The following is a 25,459-nucleotide window of genomic DNA, read 5'->3' as shown; positions in this document are numbered from 1 at the left end:
TTTTCTATTTTTTTTTTCTTTTCTAGGTGGGGTGGGTGATTAGCTCCTTCTCAACTAATTTATTGTCTTGCTTTCTTTCATGTTGATAAGGAATATTTCATGGCTCTAATACTGAAATTTTTTAAAAAATTGGTCTAACTAAATCCTTTAAAAATTAATCTATTTTGAAATTTCAAAAGTTTTTAAAATTTTTCCTTAAAATGTTATTTTCCAGGGTCATAGAACACTTGTTTATATTTCTGAATTCTTATTAAGCTCTACTATCCCACCACATACTTTCTTTGTTTATCACATGTCCATCATTGGGTATGGCTATTTCTTCAAAGGATGTCGTTTCCCTCAAAGCTTATGTCTTGAAAATAAGGTGTCTTCATAATCCTGGCTGCAAATTAAATTCACCAGTGAAAATTTTTTAAATATCTAGATGCCTGGGTCCTAGTCCCTCAAAAACCTGAATCAGTATAGATTATAGAGGTTTAATAGGTTGCAGATCAACTCAGGCTTCAAAAATACCAAAACTTTTGGATTATATATTTTTAAATGGACTTTCAGTCAAGACGGATAAATCCAGTGCTCCAGACCTCCCACAACCACATCAGAATTACAACTAAACTGCAGAACAACCACAACACCTGAAATCTGGCTGAATGAAAGTCCTACAAGTAGGGATTTAAAGAAGTCACATCAAGACTTGTAGGAGGGGTGGAGACATGGAATGGGCTGGTCCCACACCCACATGTGGTGGATAAAAATCAGGAGGAATATCTGGCTGCTGAGACCCCCCCCTGAGGAGCAAGGGGTCCCAGCCTCACAACAGGCCCCCTAGCCCAAGGTTCCAGTACCAAGAAGATAAGTTCCCACAACTTCTGGCTATAAAAAATGGCAGAGATTGAAGTTGAGGGAGACAGAGGGCTCTGAGGGAGATGAAGCAGCTTGAAAGGCACCAGGAACATATGGAGAGGAACTGACTTGTCTGGTATCAGAATGAGAACCATGGGTGGTGGGGGCAGCTTTCTCCCAGACAAAAGTACTGGCAGAGGCCATTGTACCTTTTTTGAGACACCCCCTCAACACACACACACAGCCAGCAGGCAGGTGCCACATCTGAATCTCCATCCACCAGGTGCACACTGTGACCCTCCCTACTGATTTCCTGAGACCCTGCCCCAACCAACTTGCCAGTCCACTCAAGCTGTTTCCAGACCCTCAGGGGGTATTCATTTTTCTCTATGGTGGCAAATGAGGTTTCAAATAGTGGCTGCTCCATCAATACACTGCATGACGAGAAATAAAACTGTGTTATTTTAACTATTTTTTTTAATGACAAAACTAAATGTTAGTAACAGAGAACTAGATCTGTCATTCATTGCTGTGAAAATGGTGCTGCCACTCTAAAGAACAGTTTAGCAGTTTCTTACAAAACTAAGCTTGCCATTGCCACATGACCCAGCAATTGCACTCCTGGGCATTTATCCCAGAAAAAAACACATGTTCACATGAAAACTGGTACACAGATATTTATAGCAGCTTTATTTGTGATAGCCTCAAACTGGAAAGAGCCCAGATTTTTTAAACAGGGTAATGATTTTTTTAAAAAAACTGTGATATATTCACATAGTGGAATGCTACTCAGAATAAAAAGGAACAAACTATATAAACATCCAGATTTTCAAATTTATTGTCATGAATTTGTTGATAATATCCTCTTAGCTTTTTAATACCTGTTTACATGTATAGTGATATCCCCTTCTTCAATCCTGTTATTGCTTCTCTGGTTTCTCTTTTTTAGTAGTCTTATTGGTAGCATTTCAATATTAATAGCCTTTCAAAGAACCAGTGTTTGCCTTTGATAATTCTGTTATTTGTTTTCTTTTTTCTATTCTACTATTTTTAGGTTTAATATGTTCTTTTGCTAATATCTTAAGATGAACACTTAGCTCACTTATTTTTCAGCTTTTTCTGCATATATGCATTTACATTAATTATCCAGAATAGACAAATCAATAGAAACAGTCAAAACTAATGTATAATGAGCCCTGGCTGGTGGCTCAGTGGATTGAGTGCTGGCCTGAAAACCAAAGGGTCACCAGGTTGATTCCCAGTCAGGGCACATGCCCAAGTTGCAGGCCAGGTCCCCAGCTGGGGGCACATGAAAGGCACCACACATTGATATTTCTCTCATCTTTCTCCCTCCCTTCCCCTCTCTCTAAAAATAAAATAAATAAAATCTTTTAAAAAACTAATGTAGGATGAGACATTAAAATGCAAAATATCTTTTCCTTTCTAAACTCAATACTTCTGGCACGAGATGTGTGGGTTTTTTCACACTGAGTAATTCTCCAGTTCTCAGCAGACACAGGCTGGGTGTGCTACAATTTAACTCAATTTTAAAACCATCGGACTGGAGTTCTGACCAAGATGGAGGCTTAGGTAGAAATGCTTCACCTTTTTGCACAACCAAAAGAAGGATAACAACCAATTTAAAAACAATAAACAACCAGAAGTGCCAGAAGATTAAACTGCATGGAATTCCGACAACCGAGGAGTTAAAGAAACATTCATCCAGACAGGTAGGAGGGGTGGAGACAGGGAGCCCAGTGAAGCAGATGCACACCAAGGCCTTGAACCACATAGACGAGGCGGGGCCGGCTGAATAGGAAACTAAAGACTCAAAACTTCTAGCTGTAAAATAATACTGTGGGAGTTGTGACAGCGGGAAAAACTCCCAGTCTCACAAAAGAGTTTGTCAGAAAGTGGGACTAGGGCAGACTGAGCCAGTGGCATTGTTACCTCTCTGACCCCTCTTCCACATACAGCACCACAACACAGCGAAGAGGGTTGTCCTATCCTGGTGAGTACCTAAGGCTCCACCCCTTACAACATAACAGGTGTGCTGAGACAAAGAAATATGGCCCAAATGAAAGAACAGATCAAAACTCCAGAAAAAGAGTTAAGCAATGAAGAGATAGCCCACCTATCTGATGAAGAGTTCAAAACACTGTAGTCAGGATGCTCAGAGAATTAATTGAGCTTGGTTGCAAAATGAAGGAAGAAAGCTACCCAAAATGAAATAAAGCAAAATATACAGGGGAGGGAAGAAAATATGGACTCAAATCAACGATTTGGATAAGAAGGAAGAAATAAACATTCAACCAGAAAAGAATGAAGAAACAAAATTTCAAAAAATAAAGAGAGGCTTAGGAACCTCTGGGACAACTTTAAAGATTCCAACATCCAAATCATAGGGGTACCAGAAGGAGAAGAAGAGCAAGAAATTGAAAACTTATTTGAAAAATAATGAAGGAGAACTTCCCCAGTCTGGTGAAGGAAATAGACTTCCAGGAAGTCCAGGAGGCCCAGAGAGTCCCAAAGAAGTTGGACCCAAGGAAGCACACACCAAGGCACATCATAATGAAGTTACCCAAGATTAAGGATAAGGAGAAAATCTTAAAAGCAGCAAGAGAAAAGGAGACAATTACCTACAAAGGAGTGCCCATAAGGTCATCAGCTGATTTTTCCAAAGAAACCTGGAAGGCAAGAAGGGGCTGGAAAGAAGTATTTGAAGTCATGAAAGACAAGGACCTACATCCAAGATTACTCTATCCAGCAAAGCTATCATTTAGAATGGAAGGGCAGATACAGTGCTTTCCAGATAAGGTCAAGTTCAAGGAGTTCATCTTCACCAAGGCCTTATTATATGAAATGTTAAAGGGACTTATCTAAGAAAAAGAAGATGATCAAAAATATGAACAGTAAAATGACAACAAACTCACAACTATCAACAACTGAACCTAAAACAAAAACAAAAATGGACTAAGCAAACAACTAGAACAGGAACAGAATCCCAGAAATGAAGATCACATGGAAGTTACCAGCATGAGGGGGGATGGGAGAGAATGGGGGAATAAGTACAGGGAGTAAGAAGCATAAATGGTTGGTACAAAATAGACAGGGGGGAGGTTAAGCATAGTACGGGAAATGGAGAAGCCACAGAACTTATACATTTGACCCATGGACATGATCTAAGAGTGGGGAATGCTGGTGGGGGGCAGTGTGCAGGGCAGAGGAGAATAAAGGGAAGAAAGAAATGGGACAACTGTAATAGCATAATCAATAAAATATACTTAAAAAAGAATAACCACATTTAGAACAAATTATTTCTTTTTCTTCAACAAGTATCTTCAGTATCTTTTATACCTTTCATTACTAGCCATAGTATTTCTTTCCAACCTAATTAGAATTCTTTAGATTGATACTTTTATGAATACATTTCATAACATCTAGAAACAGGTTTTTTTCTATTTGCAAATGCATTCTTATTTTCAAGAGACATACTTCAAACAAAGTATGAGATATATTCATTAACAAATCCAACTCCTCTTTCTAGCTGCTCAGCAATGATAAGCCAAAATAGGCAAAGTCAGATCAGTTAATATTTCAGTATCCTGTTATTTCAAAATATTTCAATATTTAATAATTTTCATCATTTAATCCAGCAAAACTCTGAAGTTCTAAGTCACCAAAGACTTTGGAAAGTATGTGGGTTTTTTAAAAAGATTTTATTTATTTATTTTAGAGAGATGGGGAAGGGAGGGAGAAAGAGAGGAATGAAACATCAGTGTGTGGATGCCTCTAGCACACCCCATACTGGGGACCTGGCCTGCAAACCAGGCATGTGCCCTGGCTGGGAATCAAACTGGCAATGCTTTGGTTCACAGGCCTGCACTCAATCCACTGAGCTACACCAGCCAGGGCTGTAAAGTATGTTTTGGTATATTTATAATTATTACTGAAAATCTTTATCAAAAGTCCTTCATTTTAGTTATACCTATTCATTAGTTCTTAAAAAGTTTATGAGATTGTAAAGTAAATTATTACTCAAGCCATTTTTCCTGACAAATTTGTAACAGAGATAAGTAACATGAGCTTATTTCTGCAACAAGGCAAATAAATATATATTTGGTTAATAACTTTAAAATATATAAATTAAGTTTAAACCAACTTTATAGCCAATATTTTTCCAGACCACATGATCCTTAAAAAGTATTTGTGATAGTTCTTATATTTTTTACCATACACATAAACAGTATTATTTGTAATTGTAGACAACACAATATTTTCTCCTTTTTTTTCTTTTTCTTTTTTTGTCCTTCATAACTTTCAGGAGGCTGGAGGAGAGGCAGGGTCGATTCGGGCTTAGCTGGCTTCGGCAGTTTAAAAATGCCCAGTTTTTTTTTCCCTTCACATTGAGGTGGGGCAGTCACCCCTGTTGTTTCCAAAGGACTGGGGGATGGCATTAATTTCCCCATTGTTCCCAGGACCACCACTGATGCGAACTCCAGCCAGTGGGGTCTGTGTGATGTGGATGCAACAAACAAATTCGCACGGACTGCAGAAGTCCTGTGGAGAAAAAGGATGGCACGGTCACTCTCTGAGAGAAAGCACCTCTCTACCCTTGCCTGCGTAAGCTTTTATTGCTTTCCAGTGACATTACGTCAAAGAAGGTTCTCATTCATTATACTTAGGCTTACTTTAAGTGATTACTTCTTATAGATAACAAAGAAAAAAATGTTGCAAATGCAAGGGAGCTATAAAAGTGATTGATCTGGTTACCTTCCATCCTTCAGACAGCTTAGCACAGTCTTTAGGGAGTTGCTTCAGAGATATACATTAAACATCTGCAGTCTTAACTCAGGGTGAGGGAGTTTTAGCAAAAGCAAGCCTGCAAGCAGCCTAGGTACAATGCCAGCCTGGTTCCCCATGGGAAAGCTGATCTGCATGCCAGGGTCCTGTGTGCCACCTCGCACCCAGCGGTTTTCTGGTTCAGGGCTGGGCTACATTTGCCACTGCCACGCTGACCAGTTCCCTCTACATCACAGCTCCCATGCCTCTAGGAGAAGGATTCATAATGTTTAAAAGACCTATCTCCTCATTTTTCTTCTTTCTGAGTTTACAGTCTAGGAGGGGTATGAGATCTTTCTCCTTTTTAACCATTAATTTAAATCCTTTGTAAGTACAATCCTTATGATGTAACAACATGAAAGCTTACACATAAGAGATCTTATCCCGTTTACCAGAACTTTGGTAAAAAATTCTAATTAGTCATTGACTTGTAGCTGTAAATTGCATAGTCAGCTAAAATGCGACCTAATGAATTTTCTGATGAAACTGAGACCGAGTTGCCCATTTCAAAACAGAAACAAAACAACATCTAAAGCTAAGACAAACCTCAAACACATGAGTACTCTCCAAATAATTCCTCTAAAAGGAGGGACTAGGACATTAGTGCAAATGATGTTTACAAGCTTTAAGTGACACAACACCCAGATGACAAAGACAGAGGATTCCTTGTGTGAACAAACAGCAAAGAGCAAGCCAAGCCCTTAAAAGATAAGATAGCAAGCAAAGAACAACCATAACCAAAGTTTCACTTCAGACAGACAAGAGTTCTCACAGACCTCCCAAACAGAACAAACAGATGAAAGCTTTCAAATGGAACAAATATTCAAAATCCCCAAATCCATAAATCAGAACACTAAAAGCATGCTCCAAATCACACAGCAGGGAACTGGGATTTTTCTTAGTCATCAAGCATTGCTTACTGCTGTGTGACACCTATTGATTCCTGCACTATCCCAGACAGTTCAAAGAACCCAGATGGTGGGGCTGAGGGCTCCTGGTTGTGCACACGAGGGACTTCACCCAGTTTGGGCTGGTCAACCCACCAGTAACCTGTTTTCTTTCACCAGCAAAGCATTTAAAGGTGGCTGATGCCTCGAGAGGGAGAGTGGAGAGTGTCACTGAGATAAAGAACTCTTGACAGCTGCTGGGAAATTCCTGCAATCCTTGCCTCCCACAAGCAGCTAGGACCCCTGCCGGGGCCATCTGGACCTGACTAGTGTCCACATTGTCCCGGCTGTGTCGCCGAAAACTGTAACCGAATACAGGTCTAGCTGCCTGCTGCTTCTAAAGCCAATACTTGAGAGGTAGATGCTGATGTAAAGGAAAGGGGTTTGATTCAGATGCCAACAACCTAGAAGATGGGGGACTCTTGTCTCAAAGGCCATCTTACCATCTCAGGTGTCCTGGCTAGTTCATATAGGGGAACCACGGAAAGAAGGGAACTAAGGAGTTTCTGGTGATGTGCATTTTCTCAGCTCTACGCTTGGGTGGTTTCAATGTTATCTCCTGCATGCGACATCAGGTAGTTTCATTGCTCTATCTACAGTTTCTCTGCTGATTATCTGCGAAGAAGACATGCGGGCAGCACTTCTGCTTGTTCTGATATGTGTCCCTGATGCTTTCCCGATTTCTTGTGGTCAGGGTCATTCCTTGGTTAAGCAGGAACTACATATGCTGATGTCTATAAAATACTTATAAGGAAACTTTTAATACATGAATCATTTATGAGTTTGTTAGTACAGCCTGCTCTCATCTTCTGTTATTTTTATGGTCTATACCTATTTAGCACACAACATTTTATACACATTTTATTTTCAAGTAATGTTCTATATCCCCAATTATAGTTTAAATCTCTTAAATTCAGGAATCCTGTTTTGTGTTGGTTTTTATTTCTCATACCTAATCTAATACTAGAAGCTCTCAATAAAAATTTATTCATTTCTAAAAATGGTTAGATTTTTAGTATCAATCTAATACATGACAAAAGGTCTGGGTCTTCCTTTAAACCTAATTTAGATGCTAATTGAATTAATTCGGTTGTTAAGATTTGAGAGTACTGTTCCCATCAAATTAAATCCTACTATATGTTTACTTTTATATATTTGTATATACATTTACTAGAATATACATAGAACCATGATTGCATCTGTTTGCTATGCTATGCTGATGTGCTACAGCTCATTTTCAAAGGCAAATATTATAGTGCATTTTGGACACCTGTGTTCTCACGATCAGTTCTTTGAAACTATATTTGGAGGTATGAGCTATTAAAAGCTTCTTGTACTGAGTGACCTTTCAGGCAGAATTTAGGTTGAATACTTGAGCTGGTGCTGCCTGTTGCTGAGTGGAAGACAGCAGAAAACCGTGGATTCAAACCTCTGTTGGGCTTTTGTTTTGCTTTTGTTTCCTTTCATTTTGTCTTAAGAAGATGAACAATGAAACCACGACCCTGATATCCTTGCAGAAGGCGATGAAAAGGTTGCTAAAGGGGATACTGCGGGGGGGGGGGGGGGGGGGGGGGGGAGCAAGCCTAGGTCTGCTTTTCCGGGAAGATGGATTAGAGAAGTATCAGGAATAAAAATAGAGAAAGAACTACAAAAATGCCAATTAGAATTCTATCTCTGTTAAAGTGGTTTAAATCTCATCCTGGCCAGATAGCTCAATTAGTTGGAGCATTGTCCAGGTACACCAAGGTTGTGTGTTTGATCCTCAGTCAGGGCACATACAAAAATCAACCAATGAATGCATAAATAAGTGGAACAACAAATTGATGTTTCTCTTTCTCTCTCCTTCTCTCTCTCTCTTTCTCTAAAAAAAGAAAAGAAAAAAAGGTAAATAAAGTGATGTAAATCTTCTAGGTAAAAAAAATATGTAAATTAATAGTGAAAAATTTATTCCCAGGTGGAATAATTCCATTCAATTAATGCATGTGCTATATGGTAGGTATATAAAAATAAGTAAAATGTCATTTTTGTCCTGAAGGAATGAAAGTATTCAGAAATACTTAATATTTCATGTGATTGACCATTAATCAAAAAATGACCAAAATTTTGACCAAATGGTCAAACATAACCAAAATGGTCATGTTTCTAAAGGGCTATGAGAACATGATGAGAGGAGCAATTAATTTTGTCCTTGATACTAGGAAGGGGAACTCTTCATAGAGAGACATTTAAGCTGTATCTTAAAGTGTGAGTAGGAATTTATGACAAAGAAAAATATGGACAGAACTCTAGGCTGGGGCAACAGTACCATGTAAGCCATAGAAGCTTGGAATCACATACTATATTCAGTCAGCAGATAGAGGTCTCAAGTAACTGGTGACTAGGCTATCAGAGGGGTGGCAGAAGATGGGACCATAGGGTAAAGGACATTATGCTTCCTGCTGAGGAGGTTCAACTTGGCCCTAATGATATCACTGGGCAAGTCAAGGTGGCATAAAAGGTATGTAATCAGTTGAAGGACATGATCAGAAGTGCATTTCAGGACCATATTTCTGGAGGATAGATTGGAGGTGGCAGAAAGTGAAGGCAAGGATCCAGCTAGACCACTGTAATCCTAGGTCCAGGTGAAAGATGATGATTAACTGGTTTAGTGGAAATGGAGAGAAGGGTTAGATTAAAGACCTTCATGGGGAGGGGAAATAAAGAATTATTCTGAGATTTCTAGTTTGAGCAATTGAATAGATAGTGATGTCATTAACTGAGCTGGGAAACTGCAGTAGAAAACAGACTCAGATTTGCAGGCACATTCTTTAGGATTTATTTGGAGTGGTCTGGGAATGGCTTTTGGTGAAGAGGACTCCAAAGAACTGCTGTAGTTATAAACTTTTATACTGATTGACAAGCTAGAGCTCCTCTCTACAGTTCAAGCTGGAGATAGCCTATGGTCTAAAAGTTAATACAAACAGTGTGCAAGACAAACGTTTTTGATGTGTAGGCAGAGATTGCCAGCATATTAGGTCATACAGGCTTATGGTCCTACAAAAAAGCACATTTTATACTGAGGCTTCTCTATATGTAAATAGCAGTGAGAACATTCTACCATCATAATTTTGAAAGATGGTGGTGGGGGTAGTGAGTAGATTCAATTTAGGACAGTTTAGCTTGACATCTCATTCAGGTGGAAATGTACAAAACATGGTTGAAGATACAGGGCTACAGCTTGGGAGAGAGGAGGTACTTGCAGCTGAATTAGCCTTGAGAGAGAGGTCAAGCTTAGAACCTGAATAACCACAATAGTATTCGGGTCACTGGGGACACAGAAGCTCAGGGAAGTAGGTATGTGTTTGTGTATTGTTTCCTTCATGAAAGACAATGTGGGTGGCTTCAGGAAAGTTTCTTTGTGGTTCACTTACACATAATTCCAGTGCTACCCACGCCCTCTTGTGATCAGAGCTGTTTAGAGCTACTCAAATCCCCTTTGGTTACTCAGAGCTCAGCATCTCACTCACATTGCAGGTTTCAATCATACAAGACATATTTTATTACTTCTGTGTAAGTCCTCTGCTAGGTGTTGGCGGACAGGTATAAAGATATCCAAGAAATAGTCTCTAAACCCCTCTCTCCAAGAGAGCAATTTTCCATGAACGATTTTGTTCATGGAAAGCTAACTCTAAAAATGAAGCAGGAGTTGGAAAGTAACAGGTGATAGAGGTAGTCTTTCTGAGAATGAACTAAAAAGGGTGGAGATCTTTAGGTAGAAAGGCTGGGGGGGGGGGCAGGGTGTTAAGCAGTCAGTGGAATTTGAGCTTATCCTTAAAGGAAGGCTAGGATTTGAACAGTCAGAATCGGGTGGAGAAAGCCTTCTTACTAAATACTGGTTCCCACACTAGCTAGCTATATGACCTTAGGTCTCAATATTTTTGATACCCAATATCTTTATGTGTAAAATAGTAAAAATGACTGTACCACTTCTTGCGGTTGTTGTGCAACTCAAAGTGATGCTTGTATAGATAAATACTTTTTAAAGTAAAAAGTACAATACGTAGTCAACACGTGTCAGATGAATTCAAGCAGACAATTCAAAAATTTGGCAATATAAGAACAGCATGGATGGAACTGGAGAGCATTATGCTAAGTGAAATAAGCCAGGTGGTGAAAAACAAACACCATATGATCTCACCTATAAGTGGAACCTAATTATAGAATAAACAAGTAAGCAAAATAGAACCAGAGACATTGAAATAAAGAACAAACTGACAGTAAAACCATAGGGGTTGGGGGAGAAGGAAAATAGGGGAAATAAGGGGAAGAGTGGAAGAACAAGTGTAAAGGACCCATGGACAAATACAATGATGGGGGAAGGAAAGATTGAATGTGGGAGGTGGGGGTTGGGTAGGACAGGGGAGAGTAATGGGGGACAAATAGGGACAACTGTAATTGAACAACAATAAAAAATTTAAAAGATAAAGTAAAATATGATTAAAAAAGGAATGCAAGAACTAGGATGATGGATACAGAGAACAGCAAATAACTACCCAAATTGTATGTTTATAAATAATATAGTCTCATTTTAGGCATCATCTTAATTTTGTCTCTGACCTAACCTAACCCTTGATTCTTTTATCCTGTAGATTAGACCACAAACTCCAAGCTTTAAAAGCACAGTTTAAACAACTAGACTTCACCAAGGATAACCTGACACAAAAATTTGAACATCATAGCAAGATGATGGCAAGCCAGGCAGCCCAAGATGAGCTCTGGACAGCAGTTCTGGCACTCAAGTGAGTATCCAATGAGAAATCAGTGGAATTCTGTGGCATTGTGAGAGCATACAATGGTCATTCTAAAATTGAATTTCTTAATACAGTTCCAGCAATGGACCGTGAAGAGATCACATATTCTTAGGTTCATACATTCAAAAAAGATTAATTTGAACACCTGTTTATATGCCAGGCACTGTAGTACTCATTTCATCATAGTCTCTTGCTTGCCAAAGTCTTTCACAGAGATGGATAATATAACTCCTCTGCCATTGAGAAACTTATAGTATGTGTGGCCAGAGAATTGAGGTACCCAGTTTAGCACAGGTCTTGTTTCTAAAGTATTTTCTAAAATACAATAGCTGGTTCTCCTAGTGGATTTGTACTTCTCTGAGTTATTCTAATAGAATTAACTCTATAGTTGAACATAAAGTGTTCTACTGCTTTAGAAGCTCTTCCCTTTTTTGTAGGTTCACTTCAATGGAATTGAATATTGTATATAGCTACGTCATTGAAGTTCTCATCTGCTTGCACACTCATGTACTTGAGAAGCTACCAGACCTGGTGAGTGGTCTTCCCACCTTAGCCTCTGTCCTTCGACGAAAAGTCAAGAACAAGTGCATCAGAGTTGTGTGGGAGTCAGTCCTGGAGGAGTGTGGGCTGCAAGAAAGTGATATCACAGCACTTTGTACCTTCTTTATTGCACATGGTAACAAGGCAGAACACTATAGTGCCAAAGTGAGACAGATGTACATTAGGGATGTCACTTTCATGATCACCAACATGGTAAAGAACCAGGCTCTGCAGGACAGTTTGCTGAGAGCTGTTCAGCTCATTGAGAAGGGGAAAGCAGTGAAAGCCTCTGAAGAACAAAGGTCATCCCTGAAAGAGTTGATACCAACAGTCAAAAACTAACCTGTTATCTTATGACCTAGCTATTCTACCATATTTTTTTTGGACCATAAGACACACCTAGGTTTTAGAGGAGGAAAATAGGAAAAAAAATTTTTGAGGCAAAAAATGTGGTAAAATATTTAATAACATAAGTAACATAATATTTCACCAATGTAACAGTAAAGCCAAACTCAGACTATAAGACACACCCCCATTCTCCTCCTAAATCTTAGGAAAAGGTGTATCTTATAGTCTGAAAAATATGGTACTTCCAGTAATTTATCTTGCAAATAGGGAAAAATATGTACATACAATTTTGTTATGGACTTATTTTACAGCAAAAGTTGGGGAACTATTAGATAAATTATGATAAATTGATAAATGGATACTTTGTGTAGCTATATTAAAAATGAAGAATCTCTGTGTTTTAATTGCATAATGAATGATGTGGAGTTATCACAAAGGTGCTGTTTTAAAATATTTATTTTCAATATATATTGTTAAATGTAAAAAGGGAGAAACACAAATACATATATACACATATATAAGCCAATATATCCATAAACTTCATAAACTTCTTCTGCAGAATACATAAGAATGTGATAACATTGGTTGTCTTAGGGAAGAAAACTAAAAAGCTAAGGGGTCAAAGGTAGGAGGAAGTCTTCTTGCTGTTAGTTGGTGCGTACATTTTGAATTTTTGAACAATGTGAATGTATTATCTATTAAAAGACAAAACAATAAAAATTACCTAATATATATTGCATGTGATGTACGGTTTCTCTCTAGTACAGTAACACAGTTATTTATACTAGAAAGGGAACTCACACACATTGATCATATATTTACGATATTTATTGAACACCAAATGCCATGTGCTAAGTGCTGTAGGTTAAATGCTGAGCCTTTGTTTGGGAGGTACAAATTCAGAACAGCAAGAATGAGGTAACATTCTGGAAGGATGTCAGGGAGAAAAGAATAAGAAGTCATATAAGGTGATATGTTACCTTGTTGGCCTCTCACTGAAAATGAGTGACAAGAAACAGCAGGTTCCTTGGCAGATACATCCCTTCAATCTGGTCCTTCTTCACACACAGTCTGAAGAAACCATGCCTTGAAAAAAAGAAGGAAATTTCTCTGTTGTGCTTGTTCAGTCCACTGTTTTCAATTGGCCAGTTTGCTCCATGGAGAATGACAACCCATACTTCCAAGATGCAGAATTTAAGCCCTCCCAGCAGCCACTGGAAAGTCAGAGCCTGCACTGTTCAGTGCAGTGTTTCACAGGAGTCTGAAAGTAGCAGGAGGAGATAGAGATTCCAGGAATGCAACTGGTCAGCTCCAGGCGAACCAAGGGACAGAGGGTCCAGAAAGTAATCAAGGACAAGGAAATCTGAGGAAGCATATAAAATGTATCCATTATAGAAGATTTAAAAAAATAGAATCAAAATGCAAAATTAGCCGTGGCAGGTATGGCTAAGCTGGTTGGAGCATCCTCCCATAATTGGAAGGTTACAGGTTCGATCCCTGGTCAGGGCACATACCTAGGTTGTGAGTTCGGTACCAGGTCTGGGCACATATGATCCCCAGTCCAGGCACAAACAAGCGATCTCCTATCTGGGCATGTTGGGGAGGCAACCAGATGATGCTTCTCTCTTGCATCAGTATTTCTCTCCCTCCCTTTCTCTCTCTAAAAAGCAACTAAAAAATGTAAAAGCATTTTTTCAATACAAAAATTAAGTAAGTTTATGATAAAAACCACTATCACTAAGGGATATATGATTTGGGTGAATTCAGAGGAGGGGTATAACTATGTGATGGAGAAATGCTTTCTTAAAAAGTGTACTGAGTTGATCCTTGAAGCATGCAAGCCACAAACCACTCATTTAGGATGGATTGAGAAAGCAATGACCTGAAAGCATAAGATGACAGCAAATAGAACACAGTTGAATGTTTCAAAGAATAATGGAAGATTCCACGGGCAAAGCAGTTTAGAACCACCATAGGGAGCTTTAATGCTGGGCTAATGGATTGATACTGTGGACAACCAGAGGGCAACCAAAGGTTTCTGAACCCATATTAAAACAAAACAAAGCTCTCTACCAAGGACCTACATGTCCTTGTTGTGGCTCCATCTGGAAACCACTCATCTCCTCAACCCGAAAGACTTCGGCAAACCCAAAAAACTTTAAAGACTATTTTCATGCACAGTGATTTTCTTTTCTCTTCTTCTCTACCGTTGATTTCCTCAAAAAACTCAGGCCTGTTTCTTTCCAACCCAACCCCCAGCTTTCTTTATTGTGATAAAATACAGATAAAATTTACCATCTTAACTAGTTTTGTTAGGCAAAATAGATAGCAAATCAAGGTAGGGAGGGGGAAGGAGACATGTCTCACCCACTAACTCAGTAGTCCTGAGCCTGGTCAAATAAGATTGCCAAGTGTTTTGAAAATCACAAGAGAAACCATGACAGCGCAGGAAAAGGGGAGCCTTTGAAATTCTGTATGTATCATTTCCACCATCTAAGAAAGCCTTTGGGACTGTATTTTGATCACAAGGTCCAGAGAAGGGAAGAGGATGGGAACCTAGAAGCTGGCTAGAAGCATAAAACCTGTAAAACTCCAAGAGTTGGGGAACTCAGACTAGCTAGGTGCCCACTTTCAACTTCATGCTCAAGTGATTTCATAAATACACTTGCTATCTTATTTCCACTATACATGTTCTCTCTTGCCTGAATTCATCTCTCACAAGGGAGACATCAACTGAGGAGAAGCCCCCCAACTCCTGTCTCTGCAGTAAGTTTTAAGTGTCAGTTCAGTGGTATTAAATACATTCATAATGGTATATAAATGATAGGGGAACTCAAGAGTTAAAGATTTTAGCTTTGTGGGTAGGGTATAAGGGGACTAAATGGTAATGGAAAAAATATAATAAAGAGTATATACAAAATATTTTAGCTTCAGTCATAGTTAATAGGCTTAAGTAACTAATGCATGTCTAAAGCTGTTATTCCAGGAACTGCCATGACCTATGGGACTCCAGGGTGTTGGCAAGCAATTCAACCCTTGTGCCCCAGGAGTCTGCAAGGGATCGAGATGGTATCTGAGCCACTGTTCCAGGACGAGAAGGCTCATGACATAAAAAATTGTTGATTAGCAGATGAAGAAATACTAGGAATATTGCCACTGGACGGCAACTCTTATCTGATTAACCCTTTCCCATACCCCTTACCTACCCTTTCCTTCTCCTTATAAAAAAGTTTGGCTGGAGATGAGATGTGAAGATAGTTTTTGAGGGTGCATAACCTGCCATCTTCTCAGATTGCCAGCATCTGAATAAAGCGCCCATAAAGATTCAATCCTTGTCTCTACTTACTGGTTCTGGTAGTGACAGGCAGCATGAACATAGACTTTTCCAGTTTCATATCATCACCATCATCCAGGTCTAGAACTTATAAAACTGAAACTCTATATCCTTTAAACAATAACTCTCCCAGACCCTGGCAAACAACATTCTGTTTTTTGTCTTTACCAGCTGTTGACATAAGAACATCCAAAACTGCAGAGAATTTTTATGTTTATTTGAGCCAAACAGACAACATATGCCAAGGAGCAAGATTCCAAATGCTCTAGAGAGTAAGAGTTTTGTAGCTTCTTTTATGCATTTAAAATGAAGGAGGGAACAGTAATGAAGACTGCATGAAGATGGGAGAAAGCAAGGCATGTGTTGGATTACAGAGTAGCTAACAAGATTATGTGCTCTCTTGAGGGTAATTACATCTATTTCAAAAGTGAGTTAACCTAGATGCACAGAAACAATGGCCATTGCTTACTTAAGGCAAAGATAAAACCTTTTAGTAAAACGATAGAGCCTAGGGTGGGACTACCCCCATGACCTGCATTAGGAATTGATGATCACATCACCCTGGAGTTTACTTTCCATAGGACGCCCCCCCACCCCTGTCCAGAGGCTTGGTTCTCTTAAAGTACTAAGGATCACAGTCTTAATCTGCCATTTCCCAGACAAAATATATTTTTCATAGTATTCAATTCAGTAGACTACATTGTCCGTACAAGAACTTAATGCCAAATGGAAAAACTTATTTCAAAATGCATAAAATGTTAAACTACATTATTTTGGCCTCCTTGTAATTTTGATTGTTCTAGATTCATTAATAATGGAATACTACATCATATACAATGCACGTGACTACTGAGCCTCAGACAGCCCTGCAGTTTGTTTCCCAAGTCCTCAGGAAGGAAGGCAATCCTGAAACAACCAATATTTGAGCGGCAGGCAGAAGAGCGGGTGGGGCTACGAAGGCAAGTGTAAGGGTCTCTATAAGTTGTACAAGTTTGCTGATTCTCTAGGCACAACCTTTTCTTGGAGAGCAATCTCGGAACTCTGGATAGCAATTTAAGAGGCTTAGTTACAAGTTAACAGAAACGGAAAGGTAGTTTGAGAAGTACGGAGGGAAGAATTTCTAAACCTTGCTAGGAGGTTTCCCTTTTCTGTCCACCGACAGCAATTCCTGATTTCTGCAACCTCTGCGAGATCACTGCACCCAAGCTAAAGCAGGAAGTGCTGCGACACGTGAGCAACCAGGGGCGTTGCTCTCTGGAGGCGGTGCAACGATGGGCGGTGCAACGATGGGCGGTGCAACCACGGGTGCGCTCAAGCCCGGGAAGTCCCGCCTCACAGAGCGTCCTTGGTCCCGGTCACTGGGCGGTTCTCTGGGAGGGCGGGACCCGTTTCGGCGGGCAATTGTGACGCCACTCGCCCTTGGTGGGTGGCTACGGCACACCGTGATGATTAAGCTTTTCGGCTAGCCCTAAGAAGGGCGGAGGGGTGGCTTCAGAGCTCCAGGAGACGCCGGAAAGCTGGAGCACCGGGGTTCCTACGCTGCCCTCACTACACCGGTAAAACAGAAATCCTGCTCCAGCGGAGCCAGCAGTCCCCAGGTGGAAGCGGTGGCCCTGAGGCTGCCCCCTGGGCAGCAGAGAGAGCATCCTCACCTGGTAGGAGGGAGAAGGGAAACTTGGCGCGTATCTCCCGCGGTGCCAAAGACGAGCCCACCGGCTGCACTGCAGAGACTTAATACCTCGGAGCAGCGGGAACGTTCATTTATTTTCTTACTAGACGTTTGTCTTAAACATGGACAAACACACCGCCTTCAGAGTAGTGTTTACGTAGTCCGCAAGGGCACCTTTTGCTTCAAGACGTGTTTGATGCTTCCAATATTTGAATTCCGATAGCTGCTTGGCATAATATTTAAACATAAAACTGTTAATTTCCTTTCTCCTTGGTTGGGCCCGAAATACTATTTTTGTCTTTCGGGTGTTGATGTTGAAATATGCCTTTTTAGCATGTTGAAATGGCTGTTCCTAAAGACGCCATCCCTTCCTTGTCGGAATGCCAGTGCGGGATCTGCATGGAAATCCTGATTGAACCCGTAACACTGCCCTGTAATCACACTGTCTGTAATGCATGCTTCCAACTGACTGTGGAAAAGGCGAGTTTATGCTGTCCTTTCTGTCGCCGCCGGGTCTCTTCGTGGACCCGGTACCATGCCCGAAGAAATTCTCTCATCAATAAGGAACTGTGGGAGATAATCAAAAAACACTATCCAAAGGAATGCAAGATTAGAGCCTCTGGGCAAGGATCAGAAGAAATCGGTGAGTAAAACCCAGCGTGTTTGGTGGCTAAAAAACCAATATCTTTTAAAAAATGAATTACTACTAATCCATTTTTTAAAAGGCTAAAATTGAAAGTCCGACTAGTATTTGTCTAAATTATTAACGCGAGGAGGGAGGCTGGGTTCTTTGGGCCCCAAAGTCAGTGACAAGATGGCTGTGTTCAATTGGTGTTTGTTGGGTTAAAATGAAAGGAAAAAAAAAAAAAGAAAACTCAAAAGAATTGCTCACATAGAGTCTTTATTCTTATGTTTGTATAAATGTTCAGCTGAGCAATAGTGGTAGTACAGCAACAACATAGATAAGGAAAGGACTGGATTCCTGTTAGTATTTCTTTTACTTTCACTTACTTTCTCCAACTTGTTGATAAGTTTCCATCTTAAGCATGCTTTGAGCCTAAAGTAGCTTTCTGTTACCAGTTCCCTTTGCTTAGGCCATTTTTATTTAAAGCTCTCCACAGTGTGGACTCGGCAGCTATTGAGTGTGCCCCAAATGGAACAGTTGTCTATAGCATCTCGATCATTTATGTGGATCAGTAAGCTATGCAAATGTTTTTTTGTCTCAGTGTGGTGTTTGTGCTCAGGTGTACTTGCCTTTTTTGTTGTTGTTGAAATTATTTTTTTTGTAGTAAATGTATATACAGCAAATTTTGCTGTTGTAATCATATTTTTAACAGTAATCTTTTATTAAAACTGCTTTATTGAAGTATTACCTATAATTCATTTAAAGAGTACAATTCAATGATTTTTGATATTTTACATTATATTTACAAAATTGTGGTAAAATATATAACATAAAATTTGCTATTTTAACTACTTTTATTTTTTATTTTAACCATTAAAAAATTTTTAAATTCAGTGTCACAGGTTCGATTCCCAGCCAGGGTACATTCCTGGGTTGCAGGCCATGACCCCCAGCAACCACACATTGATGTTTCTCTCTCGTTCTCTCTCTCTCTCTCTCTCTCTCTCTCTCTCTCTCTCTCTCTTTCTCTCTCTCTCTCTCTCTCTCTCTCCCTCCCTCCCTTCTCTCTCTAGAGATAAATAAATAAAATCTTTAAAATTTTAAAAAAATTTATTAGTTTTAGAAAGAGGGAGGGGCGGGAGAGAGAAACATCCATTTATTGTTCCACTTATTTAAGCATTCAGTGGTCATTTCAGGTATGGGCCCTGATCAGGAATTGATCCCACAACCTTGGCATAACAGGACAACATCTAACCAACTAAGCTACCTGGCTAGGGCTTATTTTAACCATTTTTAAGTGTACAATTCAGTGGCATTAATTACATTCACAAGGTTGTGCAATCCTTACCACCAACTGTTTCTAAAACACTTTTATCATCCCCAACTTTTTAACTAGTAAGCAGTGACTCTCCATTCTCTCCCCCACCTTTCTCATCTACTTTGCCTCTATGAATTTTCTTGTTCTAGATATTTTCTATAAGTGTGTTCACATACAATATGTGATCTATTGTGTTTGGCTCCTTTCACTTGTCATAATGTTTCCAAGGTTCATGTACATTGTAGCATGTATCAACACTTTATTCCTCCCCCTGGCTGGTGCAGCTCAGTGCACAGAGTATCGGCCTGTGAACCAACAAAAGGTCGCTGGTTTCATTCCCAGCCAGGGCACATGCCTGGGGGGCCAGGTAGGTCCCCAGTTGGGGGCATTCAAGAGGCAACCAACTGATGTATCTCTCGCATATCAATGTTTCTCTGTTTCTCCCCCCCTTCCCATCTCTCTGAAAATAAATAAATAAAATCTTTTTAAAAAAATACTATATTCCTTTTTAGAGCTGAGTATTTTATGGATGGATATATATATATATATATATATATATATATATATATAATGCTGTTTTGACTCTTGGTGTGCTGTATATTTTATTTAGAAAAAATACTTTTAGAGAGAGGAAGGGAGGGAAAAAGAGGGACAGAAACACCGATCAATTGCCTTTCACATGTGCCTCGACCAGGACCCAACCCACAACCCAGGCACGAGCCCTGGCTGGGAATCGAACCTGAGATCTTTTGCTTTGTAGGACCCAACCAACTGAGCCACACTGGTCAGGGTCATTTTATGGATATATTTTATCTGTCTTTTCATCCACTGATGGATATTTGGGTGTTTCCACCTTTTGGACGAGTATTTGAATATGTTGTCAGTTCTGAATTGCTGGGTAATATGGTAATTCTATGTTTAGCTTTTTGAGGAACTGCCAGACTTCACATGGCTGCACCATTTTATATTCTCACCAGCAATGTATAATGATTCCACTTTCTTCACTTGTTCTTTTTTCCCCCCATAACCATCCTAATAAATGTGAAATTGTATCTTAGTGTGTTTTTTAAATTGTGGTAAATTATATATAAATTTACCATTTCAGCCATCTTTAAGTACAGTCCAGTGGCATTAAGTACATTCACATTGGTGTGTAACCATCACCACCATCTCTCTCCACAATTTTTCATCTTCCCAACTGAAATTCCATATCCATTAAACAATGACTATTAACATTTTACTATACTTGGTGTGCCACATATCTTCATCTATCCATTAGTCTTATTTTTTCATTTCTTTTACTGTCCCTTAGATATATAAGTATATATATTATTAGATATTATTAAATTATAGTTTTTTCTTTTCATATAAGATTCACATATAATGAGATGCACAAATCTTCATTGTACCTTCAATGAGTGTTCACATAAATAACCCTTTGTAATATAAACTTCTGTAATATAGAACCATCACCCCTGAAAATTCCCTCATATCCCTTCCTGTTAATTCCTACTCCCATAACCCGAAAGTCAACCACTGTTTCTCTTTTTTTCTACCGTAGATAGTTTTGTTTGTTCTAGAATTTCATATTGCAATATAAGTGGAATTCTGTGAGTTTCCTGGGCTTGCCATACAAAGTACCACAAACTAGGTAGCTGGTTATATAAAATTATTTTCTCATAAATCTGGAGTCTAAAAGTCCAAAATTAGGGTTTTAGTAGGGACATGTTCTCTTCAATTAAAAAAATTTTTTTTTCAATTACAGTTTACATTTAATATTATTTTGATTAGTTTCAGGTGTACAGCATAGTGGTTAGACAATCATACTTTACAAAGTGTTCTTCCTAATATTTTCGGTACCCATCTGGTACCATATATAGTTATTATACTATTATTGACTATTATTTCCTATGCTGCCTTTACATCCTCATGACTATTTTGTAACTACCAATCTATACTTCTCAGTCTCTTCACCTTTCCCTCAAATCCCCTTCCCTCTGGCAATCATCAGTTTAGTCTGATCTTTGTATCTATGAGTCTATTTCTGTTTTGTTTGTTCATTTAGACTGTTCTTTAAAGTCCATGTAGAGGTGAAATCAGATGGTATTTGTGTGTCTCTGACTGACTGACTTCGCTTAACATAATACCCTCCAGGTCCATCAATACTGTTGCAAATGGTAAGATTTTATTTTCTATGGCTGAATAACATTCCATTGTATGTAAGTACCAAGCTTTTTTATCCAATCATCTATTGATGGACACTGGGAAGCTTCCATAGCTTTGCTATTGTATAATGATGCAGTGAACATAGGGGTGAATATATATATTCCTTCAAGAATAGAAGTGGAATTGCTTTGTCATAAAGCGTTCATTTTTAAATTTTTGAGGAGCCTCCATACCGTTTACCACAGTGGCTGCATTCCCACCAACAGTACACAAAGCTTCCCTTTTCTCCACAACCTCGCCAAGGCTTGTTTGTGAATTTGTTGACAGTCATCCTAACAGGTGTGAGGTGATATCTCACTGTGGTTTTAATTTGCATCTCTCTTATAATTAGTAACATTGAACATCTTTTCATATGTCTATTGGCCATCTGTATGAGGGACATGTCCTCTTGAAGAGTCAAGGGGAGAATCTGTTCCACACCATTCTCGTAGCTTCTGGGTATTGTTGACAGTCCAGGGTGTTCCCTAGTTTGCAGTGCGTAACTCCAATCTCTGCCTTCAAATCACATGGCCTTCTTTCAGTGTGTCTCTGTCTTTACATGGCCATTTCTTTCATCTCCTCTCTGTGCTTCTTTCTTATGAGGACACTAGTGGTATTGATTTAAGCCCTCCCTACTCCAATATGAATTCAGCTTAATTACATCTACAACAACCCTGTTTCGGAATAAGGTCACATTCTTAGGTACAGGGCATTAGGACTTATAGTAGTCATGCAGGGTGTATTTTTTTTAAGATTCTGTTTGTTTTTATAGGGGAACAGAGGGAGGCAGAGAGGGAGAGAAACACACAGCAGTTGCCTCTTGAGCACCCCCAACCAAGGACCTGGCCCCGCAACCCAGTCATGTGCCTTGACCAGGACTCAAAGCAGTGACTTTCAGTTTATGACATGACGCCCAACTGAACCACATCAGTGAGGGCCACTGAGCCAGGGCTGTTAGGGAAGTGTGTATTATTTTCTGCAAGGTTCTTTCAGTCAGTATAAAGTTTAAGATTCATCCTTGTGTTATGGGTATTACTGATTGGTTGGTTAGTTGGATGGTCGGTTGATTGGTTGTTTTTTTTTAATCCTCATCAGAAGATATATTTTTATTGATTTTAGAGAAAGAGGAAGAGAAAGACAGAGAGAGAGAGAAACATTGATGGGTTACCTCCTGTATATGCCCCTATCGGGGATCAAACCCACAACCTAGTCATGTGCCCTGACCAGGAATCGAACCTACAACCTTTTGGTGCACAGGATGAAGCTCCAACCAACTGAGCCACCCAGCCAGGGCAGGGTATTACTAGTTTATTTCTTAATTTTGAGTATCATTTTACTGTTTGACTGTATTATACTTTGCTGGCTGTTCTGCAGTTTATGACACCTTAGCTGTTTCCAGCTGTGAAGATTCTTGTACAGGTTTTTTGTGGTCATATGTTTTCATTGAGTGGAATTGCTCAGTAATAGGGTAGGTGTATATTTGGTTGTATAAGAAACTACCAGATCATTTTCCAAAGGTGTCTTTTTTAATCCCGGCAACAATTCACAGTTGATCCTTGAACAACAGGGGTTAAAACTGTGAGGGTCCACTTAACACACTGATTTTTTTTTTTCCAGTAACACCTGTACTGTATCAGTTGCAGTTGGAAATTAGTAGATGTGGAGGACTGGCTGTATGCATTGCTTTATGCCATTTTATGTAGGGACATGAGCATCCTTGGATTTTGGTATCCATGGATTATCCTGTAACCAAAGAATGGAAGAGTAATTTTACAAATAGCTTAATTCAAGTTAGGTATTATTGCAGGTAGTTAGGTAGTATTCCATTTTTATTTTTATTTGAACTCAGTATTGGACACTGAGTTCTTTAATTGGATTTTTCCTTCAGAATAAAATAAAAAGTATGGGAATAAATCCTTTTAATGAATTCTTTAAAAAGAAAAGATTTTATTTATTTATTTATTTTCAGAGAGCAGGAAAGAGAGGGAGAGAAACCTCAATGGATGAGAGGGAAAAAAGCAAAACAATATCAGTTGCATTTTGCATGCCCCCAACTCAGTACCTAGCTTGCAACCCAGGCATGTGCCCTGAGCAGGAATCGAACCAGTGACCTTTTGATTTGCAGGCCATCGCTCATTCTACTGAGCCACATCAGCCAGGGCTCTTTGAATGACTTCTTCCTGCCTAGGAAGAACAGTCATTATAAGAAAGCCATAGTAAATACTGTAGAAACATTTAATTTAAGAGGGTTACTACAGAAGTTTTAGAGTTGCCCAAAACTGAGCAGTGTTGAGAGTTGTTTTCAGTGGATCTCAAAAGTTGACTATCACAGTGGCATTTAGTGTATAAAACTGATGTTTTCACATTCTTCATACACTTGGAAATTATAAGCCCCATGTAAACCTGTATGGAAATTCCTCAAAAAACTAAAAATGGAACTGCCTTTTGACCTGGCAAGTCTACTGCTGAGATTATACCCTAAGAATACTGAAACACCAATTCAGAAAAACCTATGCACCCCAGTGTTCATAGCAGCATTATTCATAATAGCCACGTGCCGGAGACAGCCTAAATGCCCATCAATAAATGAGTGGATCAAAAAAACTATGGTACATTTACACAATGGAATGCTACGCAACAGAAAGAAGGAACTCCTCTATTTGCAACAGCATGGATGGAACTGGAGAGCATTATGCTAAGTGAAATAAGCCAGTCAGTGAAAGACAAATACCATATGATCTCACCTATAAGTGGAACCTAATCAACAAAACAAACATGCTAGCAAAATAGAAACCGAGACATGGAAATAAAGAACAAACTGACATTGACCAGGGGGGAGGGAGTAGGGGACAATGGGGGGAAAGAAGGGGAAGAGTCAAGGAATACGTATAAAGAACACGTGGACAAAGACAATAGGACCTGGGATTGAATGGAAGATGAGGGAGGGTAGAGTGGGGGAGAGTAATGGGGGAGAAAAATGAGGACAACTGTAATTGAACAACAATTAATAATAAAAATTTAGCAAATTTTTGCTAGAATGTAACAGGCATATAAAAGACAATTTTACTTTGTTGTGTTTCTGGTTGAAAAAGTTACTGATCTTAGATTTACCTTTTGTACAAATAAGTAAACTTAAAAAATCTCAGGAGTTCCATATTTTAAAAAAATTACAGTTCCCAGCTCACTGTAGAGTAGCTTAGCATCTTCTGTAAATTGCATGTTCCTTTCATTTGCCCATTATTGTGGTGTGCTTTCTTAATTGATCTGTAGAAAATCTTGTTATATCCTGAACATTAATTCTCTATTTTTTAAAGATTTTATTTATTATTTTAGAGAAAGGGGAAGGGAAGGGGAAAGATAAGGAGAGAAACTTCAGTGTGTGGTTGCCACATGTACACCCCATACTGGGGACCTGGCCTGCAACCCAGGCATGTGCCCTGACTGGGAATTGAACCAGTGACTCTTTGGTTTGCAGGCTGGCACTCAATCCACTGACCCACACCAGCCAGGGCTGAACATTAAGTCTCTGTTGATTTATGTATTTTATAAATAACTTCTCCCAGTTTGTTGTTTGTTTTCAACTATGATTTGTCTTCATGTATAGGTTTTTATGGTTTTGGGATGATTTCTGTTATTCAGGAAGTCTACCTTTATCCTAAAATCTTAGATTATCTCTTGTATTTTCTTCATGGTTATTTATGATTTGTTTCCATTACAAATTTTTAAAATTCACCTGAGATTTGAGTATTGTATGAGGTAGACATCAACTTCTTTCTGCCCAGAGATTGCCAATTATAAAAACTATATTGCTTGGTGAATGATACATCCACATTGTATACAGTTCCCCTAGTCATATGTTTATTTTCCAGAGCTGTTTGGGGGCTTTTTATTTTTTAACTACATCTGTCTCTTTCTCTTTCTAATAAAACATAACATTTTTATTTGGTGCATCAGAGCCTGAGCAGGAAAACACCCATGGAGAATAATACTACGGGGCTGGG

General features: G+C 39.1%; 2 protein-coding genes across 3 annotated transcripts in view; both read left to right on the top strand.

Moving 5' to 3' along the window:
* The first annotated feature begins 7,132 nt into the window (after positions 1–7,132).
* SMCO1 (single-pass membrane protein with coiled-coil domains 1) lies at positions 7,133–12,393 on the top strand. Its single transcript, XM_028505243.2, has 3 exons — positions 7,133–8,160; positions 11,258–11,407; positions 11,857–12,393. Exons 1-3 carry the CDS (start codon positions 8,111–8,113, stop codon positions 12,299–12,301), a joined length of 645 nt encoding a protein of 214 aa, XP_028361044.1. The 5' UTR covers positions 7,133–8,110; the 3' UTR covers positions 12,302–12,393.
* Positions 12,394–17,018: 4,625 nt separating this feature from the next.
* The window catches only part of RNF168 (ring finger protein 168), a 34,827-nt gene continuing 26,386 nt past the window's right edge, over positions 17,019–25,459 (top strand). Inside the window, exon 1 of one of the 2 annotated variants that reach the window (XM_028505134.2) lies at positions 17,019–17,953. In XM_028505134.2, the coding sequence (XP_028360935.1) occupies positions 17,653–17,953 (301 nt within the window). In that variant the 5' untranslated portion in view covers positions 17,019–17,652. The remainder of the gene's footprint in view (positions 17,954–25,459) is intronic. The other variant, XR_004901404.1, reaches the window with a different exon arrangement.

Source organism: Phyllostomus discolor, chromosome 2, assembly GCF_004126475.2.
Source record: "Phyllostomus discolor isolate MPI-MPIP mPhyDis1 chromosome 2, mPhyDis1.pri.v3, whole genome shotgun sequence".
In the NCBI taxonomy this organism is placed as follows: Eukaryota; Metazoa; Chordata; class Mammalia; order Chiroptera; family Phyllostomidae; genus Phyllostomus; species Phyllostomus discolor.
This window is presented reverse-complemented; position numbering and strand designations above follow the sequence as displayed.

Bases quoted from the DNA above. Each gene is read 5' to 3' on its own strand.
- SMCO1 (XM_028505243.2), top strand. From the start codon at position 8,111: ATGAACAATGAAACCACGACCCTGATATCCTTGCAGAAGGCGATGAAA. The intron at 8,161-11,257 runs GTTGCTAAAGGG...TTTATCCTGTAG, and splicing joins TTGCAGAAGGCGATGAAAAG to ATTAGACCACAAACTCCAAG. The intron at 11,408-11,856 runs GTGAGTATCCAA...CCTTTTTTGTAG, and splicing joins ACAGCAGTTCTGGCACTCAA to GTTCACTTCAATGGAATTGA.